Here is a 19656-nt window from a genome sequence, read left to right as displayed (position 1 = left end):
CCATTTTACCCTCGTTTTGTTGGTAATTGACCTCTGAAGCATAATGTGTAGTGCAGTCAGAGGTAATTAGCAGGCAACAAACTGTTTCTTGATTGCCTGAAATGAGCATTTTAGAGGAAGCCACAAATGTAGAATGCAAAGTGCTTTCAATTGTACGTGCAAGTAGAGGGAACCTGATTTGAAGTGTGTATAGAAATCAGAACAGAGAAATGTGGAAAGGGAATAACCGCATGCGGCGCTGTGTTGGCAGTAGGAATAGCCCCTGCATCAACAAAAGGTGCATTAACGTAACTCTGAATAGAGCCACCTCAGGCCTTTTTATGTGGCCTCATTTTCACGAAAGCAAACGCTTTCCACCTGCTGGCCCCTGGGGTGACGGGGTTCATTCTGGCATTACATCACTCTGCACAGAATCCCAAAATTTACCAATTTAAATGTACAGTTTAGCATGGGGACATATTTCCTATTGTAATTCATTCACAAGTTGTAAGAAAGGGATAATAACCTACCTGCAGGCTGTTGTAGCCACGAGCAGTTTAACAGCCGTGTCGGTGGCCTACGGGTCAACCTTCACATTTTAATCTGACACTATATAAATTATGCAGCAGCCTCCTTTTAGGAAATGACAAGATGAACCGAGTTAAAAGGAGAAGCCAGCTCTGCACAGGTGCTGAAATCTGTGTGTTTGTGCAAATGTGTTAGTGCTTTCGAGCCCTTTCTTTAACCTAAAGAATAAAAGGTGAATAGATGCATTAAAGCTTTGTGTGCACTTATTATGTTTAGCAAAATATGCTGTTGACTATTGCACTCCAGATTGCAGACCTATTAGATAGATTACTGCCATTGTGCGGTGGTCATGCTTTTGTGAGACCAGTGACCAGAGACTGACAGACTATCAGGACAATAGCCCTGACCTTGGCACTCTGTCAGTTGGAAGGAGAATCCCTCCAAGGGAAATGTCATTTTCCTCCAAGCTTAGTTGATTTTATTGGTGAGGATTTACACTGGGATTCCCCCTGCCGTCTATAAAGCATGGCTGTTTAAGGCAGACTGTGTTACTCCATTGACAGGCAGACTATACATTCAGCATTCATTTATAAAGACATGAGAGATGCTGTTGAACAAAAAGACCAAACATCTTCAGATGTCTAATATTAAACGCACAAAGAAAAAAAATATTTTAAAAAATAAGTCCTATAACTGGAGCCTCCAGAAAAAGCTTATAGATAAAGAAGCTTAAAAATATTTGTATGCTTTGAAAGAAATCAAAATCGCAAATGTTTTAGGTGCATTGGGGGGGTGGGGTGAAGGCAGAGAGGAAGGAGCAGGAGAGTAAGAGCCACTTTCTTATGTTAAGCAGGCGTGCGGCTGTCCTCTATTGTGTGGCGTGAGGACTCTTTTCTCTGGCCAATTTGAGCATGCTTCAGTGGCCAGCCTGGCTCTGGCCCCCCAACGCATTATACAGAGCCACAACAAAAGCTTGAGAATGCTGCCTGCTCTCTCAGAGTGCCCCCCCCTCATTGCGCTACTCTGCACTACGTTCCCCAGGCTCCCCTCCCACTCCTTCACTCACACACACACACACACACACACACACACACACAGGCAGGCGGGCCAGTCTACTCCGGGCCCCCGGCCGACGTGTCAGTCTAACGGAGCGCGACAGACGTCAGTCCTTAATTAATCACGTATACGCGGCAGGGGCTCAAAACATTATTTAACGACATGGAAAACATTCTAATAAGCTTGTCACACAGCCAAAGCGCAACAGAAACCCGGCCAGGAGGGCATATATAAATCTACAGTCCTTTATATACACACACACACAGTAGCATGCAAAACACACATTTTCATCTTCACTTTTTTATTTAGAGGAACTCCATTCATAACCACTCAGCTTTGTGCAGAAGCAATGGAGCAATGGCAGACCTGAATACTAGGAAGGGTGTGGCTGAAGGAGGTGGAAGATGCCAAAACACAGTATCGTTCCTCCTCACCTTCTTTTTTTAATAAAACAAGGGTCACAATCATAAACCTATATAAACTGTGTCCTCACTCCTGCCAGGAAACCCTTGAACCTAACTCATCACTCCAAACACATGACTAGTTCTGACACGAGTACAAAGATTGCAGCAAATACAACCAGTTGAACACGACAAAAATCCCACATTAAAAAAGGTAAATGGCAAACTGACAAAAACAAACAGCCTTAATTGCTTTCCAGTTTTTAATCAGGGCTGATGCACATTGATTTGACCAATGCGCCATCTACTGGAGGAAAGAGGAACAACCGGCAGCTTTTGTGCAGGAGCCTTACCGGGTCATCGCTCGTGAAGCCCTTGTGCATGATGTGGTAAAGGTGCACCAGGAAATCACTGTTGGGGAGCACATCCTGGTGCCTGGTCATCATCTCACAGATCAGCTTGAAGGCCTGCAGTTTGCCAGCCTTGTACTCTGCAGGCAGCATGGTGGCCTAAAGAGGGGAGGAGTGCTATTATGAGGAGCTGGAGACACTTAGAATCTATTAAGCTGCAGCAGAGGCTTGAGAAGCTGATGCATTTTGTCCCCCACCCATTAAAAAAAAAAATCCAACTCCAACCACTAAATTTTCCCTCATACAGAGATAACACAGATTGAGGCAACATTCTTCCTTTTATTGGTTTGCATAAACAGTTTGATTAGATAATACTAATATGTTCGTTGCCGCCAAGGCTAACCATTCGGCTGCATTAATTACTTTTTGCTGCTCCTGGAAATGTAATGATATTGCCTTCTGAGCATTATAAGATCCTCCCAGATTTTTTTCCCCCCCCAAATAGCGCCGATTGAGAAATTCACTCTAAATGCTTTAATATTTGCTTTTAATGACATGACAGTGGATCCGGCAATCAGACTATAAATTATTTTTAGGTTTTAGTATTTCATCCATAGCTTGTGTGCACACTAACATATAAAAAGTTTTTTGAACATCTGCTGTGTCTTTGCATTGTTCATACCCTGAAAAGCCAGGACGCAAGCATTCGAAGAGGTGGGATGAAGGCAGGTTGGGGCGGAGAAGACTGGTTGTCCACACTAATCCCAAGATTGTCCCGAATCTGTAAGCACACATTTCACTTCATTGAATAACACATCATATCTAATGTTTGGTTCAAACTCTCTGCTTTGGGAAGTACAGAATACAATCTCTGATTTAAAATGTCATATTTATTTATAGAAATTTTACTTTTCTTTGACATAAAGAGGATTTAAAAGCATCACTTTGATGTAGGCTTTTTTTTATGCTCGTGTACACAAAACATATGGAATTACTGGTTTATCATCAGCTGATTATGTCTTTATTGTACCTTGGCCAGCTTGTGCCACAGCTCATAGAGATAGGAGAAGACCTTGGCATGGATTTTGGGGCAGCGGATATTGTTGACATCTCCCAGGATACCCAAAATTCTCCTCCACAGGACGAAGGCTGAATCAGCATGCCAACCAGTCAGAGTCCCACCAGCAATGATGCTGACATCATCAGCCAGAAACTCGCTGCTATCTGCATGGTCACATAGAAAGAGTAATGGGTGATGTGGGTTACAGAAATTATTATTTGGCAACACTTTGCCAGTACCAAGAAAGACTTCATTTTATTTAGCTGAATGGATTCAGTCAACAAATGCAGATCAACTTTATACAATTATAGTAAAATGATTTGATTTGACTCTCAAAGCTAATGCTTCGTTAGAGCAGCTGTTGACCAAATCCTTAAGTTATCTGGTGCATTTTCCCCAAAGGCATTATGCAAGTGAATAAAACACTCAAATACTTTTGGGAAACAGGCAGAAACCACATGCATCATCCAAGTGAATTGTGGCAGGACAGTGCCACCTAGTGGGCAGCAGGAGAGCAATGAGAACCTGAGGGAGGAAAGGCTTGGAAAGACAGATGATAGTGTAGCTGATGTGAGGTGATTCAAATGACTTCTGAAAGTTTTTTCTGTTTCACTGTTTTTAAATTTAGTTGCAGAAAAAAAGACAAAAGATTGTTTCTTCTTGTAAACAAATGAGCAAAAGAACAATTATTTTGTATTATGTGTGCAGAATAATGACAAAGCAACTACTTTAAGTAAGAGTAACAAAAAAAACCAACCAAACAAAAAGAAAATAGAAAAATCTACAAGGGGAATTTAAGACAAAGAAGTGAAATGCAGATGAAGACTGTGGTCTACATGATGAGTAGCAGCTAGGGAGCAGTACCCAAGTGGTGTGGCATGTGTAAGACAGACTGATGCATGGTGTCGTCCAGGGGGCAATTCCGTGGGCACTCTGTGTGCACCAGCAGGGCTGGTGAAGCGGGGGGATTCTGGGGGTAGTGGTTTTGGTGGTTGTGGTGATAGGACGGGGATGCGGAGTGGGTAGGGAGAGCACACTCAGGACCTAAAAACAACAAGTGGACATGGATCAAACTGGGTTTGAGGAACAGAGCAGAGGGGCAGTGATCACAATGTGGGAAACACAGAAGTTCTGCATACACGAGGGGGGAGGGAATAAATAAATAAAAAGCCTCAAAACTGAAGGGATGTTGTGGTAATCCCCCCTTACAAAAAATTGACAGGTGACAAATTAAAGAAAAAAAAACAAACAAACCAGCTAATTCAAGCCCCTCCTCCAATGAAACATCTCTATCCTGATGGGAGTGGTCTCCTCCAACATGACAATGCTCTCACTGAATGAAAATTATGTGAATCACATCCTATCCACAGTCACCACTTCTCTTTCTATCTGATTACACATGAGACAGTACCTATGAGTTTTTGCACCTGTGTGTTGCACAGCCTCAGAAAACCAAATGAGGGAATATTTCCTGGAAACAAATGTGTTCTATCCCTCCAAGGGGCAAAAAGTAAAATGATGCTGTGGTGGTTCTTCTCCATACTACAACAGCGCATCTTTTTTTCCACCCTTAAATTTGTCAAACATCTGTAGATACCTTAAACAAACCAGAGACCACAGGTTACTTTTCCTTCCATAACATTTCCACTTTTCAAACACCGAGCAGATTTAAAATCTTAAATTGCTTGGTTAAAGAAGTCATCTAGCCAATATTAGGTTTTTTAACCTTCCCAAGATTGATCAACCTATCAATCAAGAGCAACGTTACAAAACCCAGTTTAAACTGCACAACTGCTGAAGTCTCCCAAATAATTTAATCACTGTGATGAATGGTCACAAAGGGCTTCCTTTATAATAATGAGGATATTAGCTCTGTTGCTAACTATTATGTATATGTATCGAACCAGCTGCAGGCTGCAGACAGACATAAATCAAGTGCTCTGACTGGATTTGTTAGCTCAAACAAACTGGAACAAGCACAGCTAAACAGAGACATTTAATAGAGACACTTGCATCAAGATTTAGGGGCATGCTGTGAGTTTCTACCTGCTAAAGCTTCATTATGGCTGAGCAGCAGACTCCCCTGGCTCTGAGGATCAACCGTTACGTCCATGTGTGCCGACTGCGTGGACTGATTATCAGCTTCCTCATCAAACGCCTGCCAGGTAACTTCAGCCTCATTGAGGTAGCCATTGGACGTCTCGCTACTAACACTCTCACCTAGGTAAGGTGAAAAGATTAAATTCACAATTACATATTTATATGCTATAGTCTTAGAGTATGCTGATGAAAATTCACATTTTTAAAAAGCAATTTATGTTTAACATTAAAACAGAACAGTGATTATAACTTCTAACTTTTCTCTCTGAGCTTGGGCCTCGTGTAGTTTGCGTGTCCCTCAGTATTGCACTCTGTCTCAGCTGAGCTGCTGGTCCGTCGGATGAGGATCTACAACAAAGACAAACATTTAAACAGATGAACCAAGCGTTGATCAATCTTATTTTAAGCTAACACGATGGTTGAGGATGAATGTTCTCACCACAGGTGGTTCACTGCTCTCAGTCCTGCCCTCAGACATCCTGCTATCAGAACCACAGGAAGTAGGCGAGTACTCTCTCTGCTGGACTGAAAGGCAACAAACAGTTCTGATTTGGTCTCACTGATTGAAAGCCAACGTGGCCCTACCAAAAACTGGAACATGTTCAGTTAATCCCTGTAGCCCTGATCTTAATTATAAATAAATAAATAAATATATATGTTTAAAGCAGGTCACCTGACCAATCTGAGCAATCAGAGCACACAGGCATACGTCAGGAAGGTGACCAAGAACCCGATTATCACTCTGATCGAGCTCCAGAGCGTCCAGTTCTGCTGGAGAGAGTAGAACCTTCTAAAAGAACCATTTCTGCAGCACTTCAGGCCTGAATGGTAGAGTAGCCAGATGGAAGATGCTTCTCAGGTAAAAAGCACATGACAGCCCACCTGGAGTTTGCCAAAAAGTCTCTCATCTGATTAGAGCACTTCGCTCTCACACAGGCTTGCTTGTTGTTCCTACAGTATTTAAAAGTAGAATGGGAGGCAGAGCCTTCAGTTTTCAGGCCCCTCTTCTGTGGAACCAGCTTCCAGTTTGGATTCAGGAGACAGACACTGTATCTGTACTTAAGATTAGGCTTCAAACTTTCCTTTTTGACAAAGCACATAATTAGGGCTGGATCAGGGGACCCTGAATCCTCCCTTAGTTATTCTGCAATAGGTGTAGACTGCTGGGGGACTCCCACGATGCATTGAGCGTTTCTTCCTCAGTGACTTTTTTCACTCACTATGTGTTTGTACACCTCTCTGCACTTATTTGTTAGTACTAATCTCTGGCTCTCTTCCACAGCATGTCTTTGTCCTGCCATCCTCCCCTCGGCAGACTGTCCTCTGTCCTCCCCACTGTCGCCAACACGCTTGCTCATAGAGGACATGTGATTTTTTTCCCCCCTTGTTATTATTGTAGGGTCTTTACCTTAAAATATAAAGCACCTTACAGTAACCATTGTTGCTGGGACACCGTCCCTACAGTAAAGCATGGTGGTGGCAGCATCAAGTTGTTGGGATGCATTTCAGCTGCAGGAACTGGGGGATTAGTCAGGATCGAGGGAAAGATAAATGCAGCAATCTACAGAGACATGCTTGATGATAACTTGCTCCTGAGTGCTCTGAACCTCAGACTGGGCTGAAGGTTCATCTTCCAACAGGACAAGAAACTTAAGCACACAACCATGATAACAAAGGAGTGGCTTTGAGGCTCATAAATCCACCGTCTCATCACTTAAACAATGATAACATCAAAGATCTCTGACATACAGTTTAAGGTCTGTTTAACTATTCATGCTTAAAAATCAAACACATCAGACTTAGCTGCTAAAATTAAAAATTCCAGTTGACTGTAATGTAAATAATAAAAAGTGCTCACACTATATAAGTCCACTCTCACATCATCTAGTTGAAAAGAAGAATAATGAATATTACCTTTCTTTAATTTGCTTACTGATGAGCTGTTTTTTCTAAATGGTTGTTTTTGTACATGTATGTGCAAATATATGATGTTCAAACTCATTTGTAAACTCGAGCTGCACGATCGTATCAGCCGTTTCTGCTCCAAGCTTATAAAGTGCAAAGAAGTCAGTAACTTCCTGTTTATGAAAATCAGACTAAACAGAAAAATTCAATTTGGTGTTTGGCCTGTTTTTCATATCCTTTTTATCACGAGGTTAAAATTTTAACAATAAAAAACAAGCTGTTATTTGCTTTTTTTGTATTGCTTTGAAAAACCGAATGAGATTAATACCTTAATATTGCACTGGATAGTGGTGGTGTAATAAACAGACAACTGAAGTGACAGATTACTTCTCTTTTATAAAGAAACTGCAGGGTTAATTTGTATCACAGCTGAATACACAAACTGAATAAAAGAGGAGTAATTCCACTGAAAATAGTTGAATAGGCCTAAAAAAGGAAATTGTCCAGTGAGCAATAGTTCTCAGTAAGTGCCAAACTGCTTTAAGTGGATAGGAAGGCAACAATAACTCAAATAACCTCTAATTACAACCAAGGTGTGCAGAAGAGCATCTCTGAATGCCAATAACTGAAACTTTGAAGGAGATGAGCTACAGCGGCAGGAAACTGAGGCTACGCCTTGAACAGTCTCAGCAAAATTGGACAGCAGATGATTGGAAAAACATCTGGTACTTGTAGGGTGTACCTAATACAGTATTCAGTGAGTGTATACAGAAGATTAAAAAGTGCTTTGTGCTTGTATATACCTGGTAAGGTCTCAGACAGCTGTTGGGTGATGTCTGAGGTGCTGCTGCTACGCGGCAGAGGACTGTCTCTGCCTCCCAGCTCCTCCTCTCCCCCACACTCTGACAGCTGACACTCCTCCACATCTGACAGTCAGGCAGACAAAGACATGGTCAGGCAGAGGTGCAATACGGATCAAATATCATGGAAACACACTGGAATATGACTTGCAGACACTGTACAGACAAAGATTTCACGCATATGAAACATGGTGAGGAAAAACAGGGCATGCAAACATGCAACAGTGATACATACACTTGTTAAGGACAGCACAAGGCACCGGGGCAATCTTGAGAAATGCATTAGTCAGATCATCGAAAAACACGGATTAAATAAAAAGTTCAGGGTGGTATACGAGAGACTGTGACTGAATATGAATGGGAAAGGCTGGGCGAAGGTCACGCAACATGCAAACACATGCAGCTCTCACAATACTTTACCTGAGAGTCTGTGAGAGCAAGCAGAGTTACCAGAAGAGATACCAGGCAAGAAAGAGCTCACAGTGTGGAGCAGCATGGGAACACTTTTAGTAGTGGGCAAAGCCTCGTATAGATGAACACAGTTGCTGATGGACTGGCTTCGCTTAGCTTCCATCAGGGAAGGAGAAAGAAGAGGAAAAAGAAGAGAGACAGCGGGAAGAGAAAAAAGGTAAAGGAAAGAAGCAAATATTCAATGATAGTAAAGTACAAAATGCTGCAAAGAAGCTTCTGCTAATAAATTCAATTCTGATCGTGAAAATGGAGCAATTGAAGACCAGCAGCACCAGAGTTTGATCCAAATATAGTCACACATGAGTCACAGGTTAAAATAAAACTGCTTTAAGGGAGAAAATATTTTAAAACCAGTCAAAAAAATAAATAAAAATAAAGGGACACTGTCACAAAACTTAGATTTAAAGATTTTATACAGAAAAAATATAGAAAATCATAACACAAATCAGCACAGCAATACCACAAAATCTACCAAATATAAATCACGAGGGAAAGAAATCAAAACGCCTGGAAGACAATGAAATACAAACGGGTAATACACCTTTCTCAGATAATGAAGAAACACTGATTCTGCACTATGTCAATTTTATATTTTATTTTACTGTGAAAATCTCTGGTTTTAAATGTGCAACAGAAGTAAAGAAACTATATAGAAAATGAGCATGAATGCTAAAGTTTTCCTCCAAAAAGCAAAAACAAAGATCAGCGATGTCTTGGTTCTGAATTTAGTGAACTGATTATTATTATGATTATTTAAAAGCCACGTGACCCTTTTAAGATGATCATGAGGAGGCTTTTTAATTTATTCCTAAATAATAATGACATACAGCTGACATTCATTTTAAATTAAAAGATACATTTTCTGACATGTAGTAACATATTTGTAAATGGCAATACGTGACTTCCAGTGTGGAGTATCTGTAGTATTTTCAAACTGATTTTTGCTCCTTATCAGCTGAAACGTATATCAGTATAAAATCATCTATAGACTAGTACTCTCCCCTAAATCCATGCAGATTCAAATGATGATGATAAAAATTTGTGTAGTGAAAATTTTGATGGCTGCTGTGTATCCGGCTGTTACAGGGTGAGAGTCGGAGTACACCCTGGGCAGGTCGCCAGTATATTGCAGGGCTGCACACACACTATGCAGTAAAAAATTAAAAATTAATAAAAATAATTACCCGCGTACATGCCAAGCAGAAAACATTTGATCTCACTCTCTGTATTATTCTATGAGACCTGATAACCATCTCATCTCTGGCAGACTGAGAGCCGGTTCAACTGGGTCCTTGAAGCTGTAGAAGCTTAATGAGTACTGTAATGAATTTTTGAGCCCCTTCCTTCATTATCAAGACATGATCTCAGAACAATATTAGTTTGCATTTGCATGCTTAAGTGCAACCAAGTTTTGACAGTTGTCAATGCTGAGGCATTGCCATTGTGCCTGGATAGCACTTCAGGTTTAATCTCAAAGCGAGCAGAGAAAGAGGACAGTTCTATTCTCTGCTTTCAGCACACTTTAATTATGCCTTTCAGTGAGAGAGATACATCGTCTCCTCCAGCCCGCCACTGCATCCCATTTATGCATATTAATGAGCATTAATTACACTCTTAATGAAACTATCAAAAACTGCCATGCAATTGATGTGTGGGCCTTCTCTTGAGGAGTAGGGAGGAGGGCTGCTCGGTCTTTGAAGATCAATGTGGGAGAAATCCAATTAGGCCAAAGAAAGGGAAGGGAATTTCAAGCAGTAGTGTTTCATGTCCATCTTTGCTTGCACGCAGACACAAATAAACAGACCAGCATAATAGGTGGATAAACATGTGCATGGGACACATAATAGATGGAGAACACGCGCTCACGCACGCTCGCTCGCTCACGCACGCACGCACGCACGCTCGCTCGCTCGCTCACGCACACACACACACACACACACACACACACACACACAAAACCTTAAAAGTGACCTTACTTGAACCTTTAAATGTGTGCGATTTATATTACGGGCTCTTGCTTTTCGCCTCCATAGCTAACACACGTCTCCATAATGAGACTGTGTAGACAAACAAATTTAGGCCCCCACAACACGAGTAATACCTACACCACACACACCCCTTCTAAGATGTCATCCAGGCACAATTACGTCTGCTCCTCGCTCAATGAGCTCGTCATTTCAGAACATTGGCGGTAATTGGTGAGGCGGAAGGCCAGGGAACAAAAAGGGATCATCTCTGTGTTTTATCCCCCACATTAAGATTCTGTCTAGACAAAATTAAGAGGAGCAAGCCAGACACTGTAGCTTCTTACTACTCCACTGCCTTATAGCTCAACTTATAATTAGCCTGCCACTTTCTCATCAGATAAGGGGTGTTTGCAGAGTCCAAAGCTGGCCTCTGACATGCTGTCAGGGGGACTGTGCTGTATGCCTATAATCCAGTTGACATGGAAACATGTTGACACTGGGTAGTGACATGCGAGGGAAACAATAGGTGCCATCTGCTGGCCTCTTTGTCTTTGGTGTCAGGGCTTTCAGAGACACCTGGGCCAGTGTACACACGGACCTGTCTGAAGACTTTCACACACAATAATACTGTCTGATAAACCCTGCGGTCTAAAGTTGTGCTTCAAAGGGTTATCAGTATGGTGTTAGAGACTCACACAAAAGCTGAATATAATACACTGTGCGTATGGAACAATGCTTTAAAAAAAAAAAACAACAACACACATTTAAAACACAGCTTCGTTTCCTGCTTCTAACGCATCAAAATGCAGCCTAAATGCATCTTAAAAAATGCAATCATAACAAGATAATCCGAGCCATTCTCTTCACCTGTCAGTGCCTTTAATGCTAATGTTTTATATAAAGCCAAGTATTCAATTCATTTTATGTCTGCTTTAAATGTGGCTCATATGAGCCACAGCTTACTTACCAGAGGCCTTCTGTCGGACATTGTTCCGGGCCTTCTCCACACCCGGTGCTCCTGAAGTAGTGGCTGAGCGAGTCCTCATGGGCTCCTGTACTGGTGGCCCGCCCTGTTCCCCATGATTCCTCCAGCTCAGGGAGAATGAGCGTGCAACTGCTGCTGCCTTCTGAGAGTCCTGGATCACTCCTGACATACGAGGAACAAAACTTAGTGAGTGCTGAAGTGTTCGAGGGCATTTTGTAATGAACAAAACTAAACATTTAGATTCACCTAGAGCTGAAAAAACAAGAATGAAAATTAATGGGCCAACCCTTTTTATTTGACTTTAAACAACACAGAGTAGCTGGCAGAATTATGGTTTTAACCTTACATAGGTCACTTTTAAGCATGGCACCTTTAAAACAGGTCAAACACGTGTACTGAATCGTACTGGTCAGAGTTAGTCAAGCACACAAAGAAAAACAAAAGACACAAAAAATAAACAGTGTCATCCTTCCAATCAAATTAAAGCCACTCTAATCTCCTCATCTTTTCCCATTTTGTCCTCTCACCACGTCCTCTCTGCTTCTTCTCCTTCTGTTCACTGAGTTTGTCCAGAGGCAGGTTGGCCATGTCCAGGCCATAAACGGAGCGTGCCAGCACAGCCGTAAGTGAGTCCATGATGCTGGCCCATTCTGTCACCAGTTCCTCCCAGCAGGTAAGAGAGGACAGCACTGCCAGCAGCTCATCCCAAAGCTCCCGGGAGATAAATACGCACAGGTTGGCTCGTACCCACGCCACAATGATGGTCTGGATGCAGGAGGAGAAAAGACATGATGAATTAGCACCAAGTTACACATACAGTGAGACACAAACACACTAAATATAGAGCAGGCTTGATAGCACGTGTACAAATAAAGACAAATCGCACTGTATTCAGAGCCAAAGAAGAGAGGTGATGACAGATCCATCTCTATGACTGCCTGTTTATCAGAGAGTGTGTAACAAACTAAATGCAACCATACCCTAAAAAGCAAAGATGCTAAACTTTCAGCAAAGCTGTCTTTTCTTTGGTTGTCCTGTGGCCTCTTCATCACAGCCTCTGTGATTCTCAGTAGTACCTGCAACATCTGCTCCCTGCAGAACACGGACAGTAAATAAATTACAATAATGTCAATTGAATTCAATTTTTAAAAAGGGATAAAAATCACAAAAACCTTCTTTAAAAAAATAAATAAATAAAATTTGCACATCTAAACATACTACTAACCACGTCTGTGTATTCATGGAGTGCTCCATGATCATATGCCGATAGATGCTAAGAACACCCTTGCACACCTCAACCTGATTTTCCAGGAGTTTTGGTACATCCTGGCATGGCTCCAACAGAAACACGTTGGATGAACTGGTCAGAAACACCTGCACGAACGTAAATGTGTGCAAACATAAAGTAATTAAGACAACAACAATACTGGAAAAACACTGATTCCAACCATCAGAGGTTATGAACACAGATATACCTGTAGTGTTGGCTGGATGCCGGCTTTGATGTTCCTGTTCTCCTCTTCGGTGATGAAGCCCTGATTGATGGCACTGCTGAACGAGTAGGTCCTACCCCAGCTGGACGACCGCTTGTGACTGTGACTCTCCATCATCTGGTAGAAGACAAGGCCGGCCAGTCAAACTCACAGTAGACGTAAACTAATTTATTAAGACAGGTGCTGTAGGCTTTATAAAAAAAAAGACCTTTTTTGTTAATAAAATACATCCACTCTGGTCATAATTATTATTTTTACTGTAGCTGTTCTGTGTTTTGATCTTCTTGGCTTTGTAACTACAAATATATGAATCAATATCAGAGTAGCTGCTAGAAAACCTATAGTGCTAAATCACAAATCATTTATTTTTATTTTATTATAAATTCTGATTCATCATCATCATCCTGTAACAATTGTAGCGTATGTAGCTCTGTGTGTTTCTTCTCCAAACTTCTACACGACTGGTTCAATCTTGATTAAACTTGGTCTATAAACTAAGTAGGGTAACATGATTGGTAACATCTATATGATGATTGATTAAAATATTTAACTCAAATAAGTAAAAGCACTATCCCAAGGGCTGTTTCTTTTTTCTATGTATTTGTATACACAAACTGCATGACTAAGGCCAGTTAATCAACGTAAGCTGGTTTTATGCACATAAATGCATCGTATCATTTGCATGTTACACGTTTGTTTTAACGGTCAAAAGGGTTTTAGTATTTATTTCTCAGTCTGGTGCACCTTTATCATTCTACACCATTAACTGGGGCTCACAATAGGCTGCAGAGACAGGACACTATTTCTGGATGTTTGCATGATCGATACAGGCTGCAGGTAGTTTCTGTGAATAAAAAATAAAGCTGCTAATTGCTTTGAAGTAAAAATATGCACTTTAAACGTTGTGGTAATTAAGTTATTGAGGCATATGATTTATAGGTAGATCAATGTTTACAAATAACAGAAAAGATATGTCTAACAATGAAAGTGAATAACTAATAATATTCTTATTGCATTTCTGATTATTCCAAAATTGTTAGTGATTAAATGTTTTTTTCTGTAAGATTCTCAACTCAAATTGTACCAAGTCTGATACAGGCCTGGAAAAACTACCTGTAAGACGGGTTTTTGAAAGCATGGAGAAAAAAACAAGGGCATAACTCTGATTTTTATACAACCTTTTAAGATTGTTTTATCATTCACGCAGTCATTATATATGTGACAGGTTAATGCAAACGTATTCATCTTTCTGTATTACTTACTTGCACATGCATGTTATTTGTCTCGGTGCTGATAATCTGTTCGGAGCATTCGTCCACTTCATCTTCCCGAGCAGTTATGTCGGGCTCTGCCATGAAAGAGGGTTTCTCCTGCAGGAGCCACTTCCTGTACACTTTGATGACCTTCCTGGTTGCAGAAGCCTCACAGGACGGCAACAAGAAAGCCTTTGCAAAACAAATTAACAAGAAAGAAAGAAAGAAAGAAAGAAAGAAAGAAAGAAAGAAAGAAAGAAAGAAAGAAAGAAAGAAAGAAAGAAAGAAAGAAAGAAACCATGGCTCATTAGGATTAAAGTCAGTTTTAAATGTGAATCTGTAATTTAATGAAAAGGCCAGCAGAGGGCGACGCAGTCCGTGTTACTGCAGTGCATCTTTGTTAGAGGCATCTTCCAACAGAACAAAATAGAAAATACTGGCAAAGAAACAGAAGACAGAAATACTCCACCTGGTGGAAGATCTCATTGACAAAGTTCACATTGTCCCGGGTGGAGAGCAGAATGGACTGCACCATGTCATAAACATGGCGGTGCTCCTCCTCAACGCTACACAAACTGGAATCGCTGGCTCGTCGATCTGACAGGGTGCTACTGTTGGAGTGGCTCTTCTCAGGCTCCCCCGCTGGTCCGTTTGTGTCCCCATCTGATGTCTTATCCTTCTCCTGGCTGCTACTGCCTGCAGTGACAGTCTGGAAAACACAGGCAGGAACGAGAGTCCTTCAGTATGCAGTAGGGGGTACCTCCTCACTACAGTCTCCTTCAGCACAGATTACTTGGCTGTTAGTTGTATTTTATAGCATTTTTAAAGGGAAATGAACCACTGTAGTATGTATGCAGCATTCGTCTCTGGATAAATCATATAAAAATCCATTTATTTTCTCCATGACTGATTTAACTCGAAAGTGACAGAACTGTTGCAGTCTGAAATAAAACCTCCATGACTCCTGATCGCCGTCATCACGATTTTATTTCAGCTATAATCTTAGTTTGAATGCTGTATTGCTTGTGAAGCTGTTGATCAACTATGTGTTTTATATAGAGGTAAAATAACATCTAGGAATGAATAAATGCATGAATATTTGTTCAGAAACATAAACCCCAGATGTCTTTATACTACTGCTAAAGATGGTGTGCTACAAAAACATCTGAAGGATAAAGAAGATCTTGGAATAACAGAATGGAGAAAGAAGAATCCAACACAGGGTACTGTGTGTTCACCTGGATGAGTTTGGGAATGACCTCGGTGCCGTTCTTTGCGCTCTGCGCTGAAGCAGCACTGCTGATGTACTTCTTCTCCAGGAAGAAAGTGACAAGCCAGGTGATGAAGGCCACACGAGGTGCTAGGTACTGATCCCTTGTGCAGAAGGTGCTCTCATTGTTCCGTGTCACTGGCACATACAAGGGTTTTGGTCTGTGGTGGGGGAGGTCTGATGGAGTAACACAGTGGATGAAGAGTTGAGGGCAGAGGGGCGGTTAAAAATGGAAAACAGTGGGAGAAAAAGACAAAGATAATAAAGATTAAATGTGTGGCTGTGGTGAGGTCAGAGTTTTTCCCACTAAATCAAATTGTTCATTTAAATGATGAAACAGGATATGATTTCATCATTTCCTGTATTTCATGAAACTGCTGCTCACGAGTAAAGCCGTCACTGTTTTTATTAAGGAAACTATTTTCTGCACACTTATCTTATTTTCTGTGTTACGGGAAAATAATAAGTAAAGAAAGAGTAGCTGATGTACACTGTGTGTAACTTGAGAGAATACTCCTTTTGTAAATAAACATACTAATAAACATACAAACCGGATTCCAAAAAAGTTGGGACACTAAACAAATTGTGAATAAAAACTGAATGCAATGATGTGGAGATGGCAAATGTCAATATTTTATTCAGAATAGAACATAAATCACGGAACAAAAGTTTAAACTGAGAAAATTTATCATTTTAAGGGAAAAATATGGTGATTCAAAATGTCATGGTGTCAACAAATCCCCAAAAAGTTGGGACAAGGCCATTTTCACCACTGTGTGGCATCTCCCCTTCTTCTTACAACACTCAACAGACGTCTGGGGACCGAGGAGACCAGTTTCTCAAGTTTAGAAATAGGAATGCTCTCCCATTCTTGTCTAATACAGGACTCTAACTGTATTATCGTCTTGGGCCTTCTTTGTCGCACCTTCCTCTTTATGATGCGCCAAATGTTCTCTATAGGTGAAAGATCTGGACTGCAGACTGGCCATTTCAGTACCCGGATCCTTCTCCGTCTGGATGGGAGCATATGTTGTTCTAGAACCTGAATGTATTTTTCTGCATTGATGGTGCCTTTCCAGACATGTAAGCTGCCCATGCCACACGCACCCATGCAACCCCATACCATCAGAGATGCAGGCTTCTGAACTGAGCGTTGATAACAACTTGGGTTGTCCTTGTCCTCTTTGGTCCGGATGACATGGCGTCCCACATTTCCAAAAAGAACTTCGAATCGTGACTCGTCTGACCACAGAACGGTCTTCCATTTTGCCACACTCCATTTTAAATGATCCCTGGCCCAGTGAAAACGCATGAGCTTGTGGATCTTGCTTAGAAATGGCTTCTTCTTTGCACTGTAGAGTTTCAGCTGGCAGCGGCGGATGGCACGGTGGATTGTGTTCACTGACAATGGTTTCTGGAAGTATTCCTGAGCCCATTCTGTGATTTCCTTTACAGTAGCATTCCTGTTTGTGGTGCAGTGTCGTTTAAGGGCCCGGAGATCACGGGCATCCAGTAAGGGTTTACGCCCTTGACCCTTACGCACAGAGATTGTCCCAGATTCTCTGAATCTTCGGATGATGTTATGCACAGTTGATGATGATAACTGCAAAGTCTTTGCAATTTTTCGCTGGGTAACACCTTTCTGATATTGCTCCACTATCTTTCTGCGCAACATTGTGGGAATTGGTGATCCTCAACCCATCTTGGCTTCTGAGAGACACTGCCACTCTGAGTAGCTCTTTTTATACACAACCGTGTTGCCAATTAACCGAATTAGTGTTAATTGGTCTTCCAGCTCTTCGTTATGCTCAAATTTACTTTTTCCAGCCTCTTATTGCTACTTGTCCCAACTTTTTTGGGATTTGTTGACACCGTGAAATTTTGAATCAACATCTTTTTCCTTTCAAATGATACATTTTCTCGGATTGAACTTTTGATCTGTCATTTACGTTCTATTCTGAATAAAATATTGACATTTGCCCTCTCCACATCATTGCATTCAGTTTTTATTCACAATTTGTTTGGTGTCCCAACTTTTTTGGAATCCGGTTTGTAATATATACATAGATTGGGTTTGTGGGCTTACCTAATAAAGGCTTGTAGAGGTTTGTGAGCTTGGTGAAGGAGGGAAATAAGTGTGGAAGGTAGTACTTCTTGAACAGGGTGAAGAGAAACCTGAAGCCTGTGTCCTGGTTCTCTTTGTTCTTCCATTCTAAACTGGATGCCTGGCAGACAGACAGCACAATAAGGCAGAGACAAGGTCAGGCTACAGAGAGAGGAGATGCTTCCAACATCACAGCGACAGTATATTGTTTGCAACACAATAGCATGAAGGTTCCTCTAAGATTTAAAAAAAAAAAAAAAAAAAAAAAAAGTACATAGACATAAACTGTTTGATCTGAGGCCAAATATGATGAAAAACTTTAGACTTAACAACTGAATTTACTTTTTATCTTACAGTGGCACAATACATGGAAGAGACCCAATCATGAAAACAAATGAAAGATGAAGCCAGAACAGAGTATGTTCACATTTGTTGAGCACTTCCATCACATGGCTGTCTATTAAAGACAGAAAAAGCATTTGCACATAAAAGGCATTTAATTTAAGTATGCAAGTGCATTTGCGCAAATTTTATAACACAACTTAATCTAGTCACTGAAAATGTTTGTGTCTGAGGAAATAACTGTACAGAACAAGAGGAATTAATAGTTTAGCTGCTGACTTCATAGAATGTGCTGGGTTAAAGCTGATATTTTGATGATGAAAGAAATACTCAACTAAAATACTTTATCTAAAAGTATTAGAAGGAACCCCAACAACAAGTCGGGTAAAGCAGCCATCAAGCACATCCAAGAATATCCTGCAGGCAGGGTTAGTTATGATAACATTACTATTCTTGCTGCTGTCACACAAAGTGAGTTATTACCTGGATGACCATGTACTTAAGCAGTATTTCTAGGATATAACAGGTCAGGTCATCTGCAGCTTTTTCACCTGCCACAGCTGGAACCAGTGGGGTGATCTCCTCAGGCACCACCTTGGCTGCTCAAATCAACAGAAAGAAAGGACCTGAGTTAATGACAGAAAATAAACCTACCCAGTATTATAACTGGGTACTTTACATAATTTCAGTGGCAATCCTCTGCACGTACAAATGTAATAAAATCTATGGTCATTTAAATGTGAATACATAATGTGTAATGTGCTCCTCTTTTCTCACCATCTGGGGGGTTGGAGAAAGGGTTGTAAATGATGGTGTCGAGGGTGCACGGCCCTCTGGAGGAGGGCACAGCGGGGAATCCTGGCACCAGACAGGCAAAGATGAGGAACTGCTCCTCTGCACAGTGGTCCCTTAGGGCCTGCAGCCACAGCAGGAAGAGACGGATCCCCTCACAGCGAATCTAGACAGCGGGAGAAAAGGTCATTTTTATGCATATTCAAAAGGAGGCTAATTTTAACAATCCATTCAACTAAAAAAAAATATGTTCAGTCCATCTTTGTGTGCCAAGATTTTAAAAGCTCAAATTGGGCACTTACTTTAAATGAATTTCCAGTGTGCAGAAGCTTTTTGAGAATAGAACCTGGAGGATAGAAAACGTGACAACGGTCAAAAACTGCTATTCAGATTTTCTTCTGCACAACAAGGAAAGAGACAAACCGCACAAAGCTGTCATCTCGACTCAGAAGAATTGACCTTGATGGCTGGTCTTGACAAACTAGTGGGTAGAGTGGCAAGGCTTCATATTTTCCTGATGAAAATTAACACGAGTTGGCAGCGACACACATTTATGAAGCCAATCTGGTTCCACTGTAATCAAATGAGACATCGCTCTGATTGCTAAATATCTCGGGAGGAAGAGCTCTGCATGTCTGTGCGTGCGTGATTTAGGACATGCTCTTGATAGGCAGCAGTCTCTTTTGAGGACGTTGTGGGCTGGAAAACACTTTGACTGGTCCTAATATTGATTTTAAGGT

At 41.2% G+C, this 19656-nt stretch overlaps 1 protein-coding gene across 6 annotated transcripts in view; it reads right to left on the bottom strand.

Annotated features, from left to right (window-relative positions):
* Positions 1–19656, bottom strand: part of ralgapa2 (Ral GTPase activating protein catalytic subunit alpha 2) — a 106556-nt gene that overhangs the window by 60213 nt on the left and 26687 nt on the right. For 4 of the 6 annotated variants that reach the window (XM_084914973.1, XM_084914970.1, XM_084914971.1 and 1 more), the window contains exons 5-25: positions 19219–19262; positions 18902–19082; positions 18608–18723; positions 17765–17903; positions 15647–15855; positions 14878–15117; positions 14418–14600; positions 13138–13272; positions 12888–13036; positions 12643–12754; positions 12190–12427; positions 11645–11824; positions 8660–8806; positions 8183–8305; positions 5914–5999; positions 5732–5822; positions 5421–5594; positions 4239–4418; positions 3345–3538; positions 2997–3095; positions 2318–2473 (exon numbers count right to left, since the gene is read on the bottom strand). In XM_084914973.1, the coding sequence (XP_084771099.1) occupies positions 2318–2473; positions 2997–3095; positions 3345–3538; positions 4239–4418; positions 5421–5594; positions 5732–5822; positions 5914–5999; positions 8183–8305; positions 8660–8806; positions 11645–11824; positions 12190–12427; positions 12643–12754; positions 12888–13036; positions 13138–13272; positions 14418–14600; positions 14878–15117; positions 15647–15855; positions 17765–17903; positions 18608–18723; positions 18902–19082; positions 19219–19262 (3176 nt within the window). The remainder of the gene's footprint in view (positions 1–2317; positions 2474–2996; positions 3096–3344; positions 3539–4238; positions 4419–5420; positions 5595–5731; positions 5823–5913; positions 6000–8182; positions 8306–8659; positions 8807–11644; positions 11825–12189; positions 12428–12642; positions 12755–12887; positions 13037–13137; positions 13273–14417; positions 14601–14877; positions 15118–15646; positions 15856–17764; positions 17904–18607; positions 18724–18901; positions 19083–19218; positions 19263–19656) is intronic. The other 2 variants (XM_084914972.1, XM_084914974.1) reach the window with 2 other exon arrangements.

The sequence above is a fragment of the Perissodus microlepis genome, chromosome 19, assembly GCF_051167445.1.
Source record: "Perissodus microlepis isolate ML-2025 ecotype Zambia chromosome 19, ASM5116744v1, whole genome shotgun sequence".
Classification (NCBI taxonomy): domain Eukaryota; kingdom Metazoa; phylum Chordata; class Actinopteri; order Cichliformes; family Cichlidae; genus Perissodus; species Perissodus microlepis.
The sequence above is the reverse complement of the archived record's forward strand: the minus strand, read 5'-3'. Positions and strand labels throughout refer to the sequence as shown.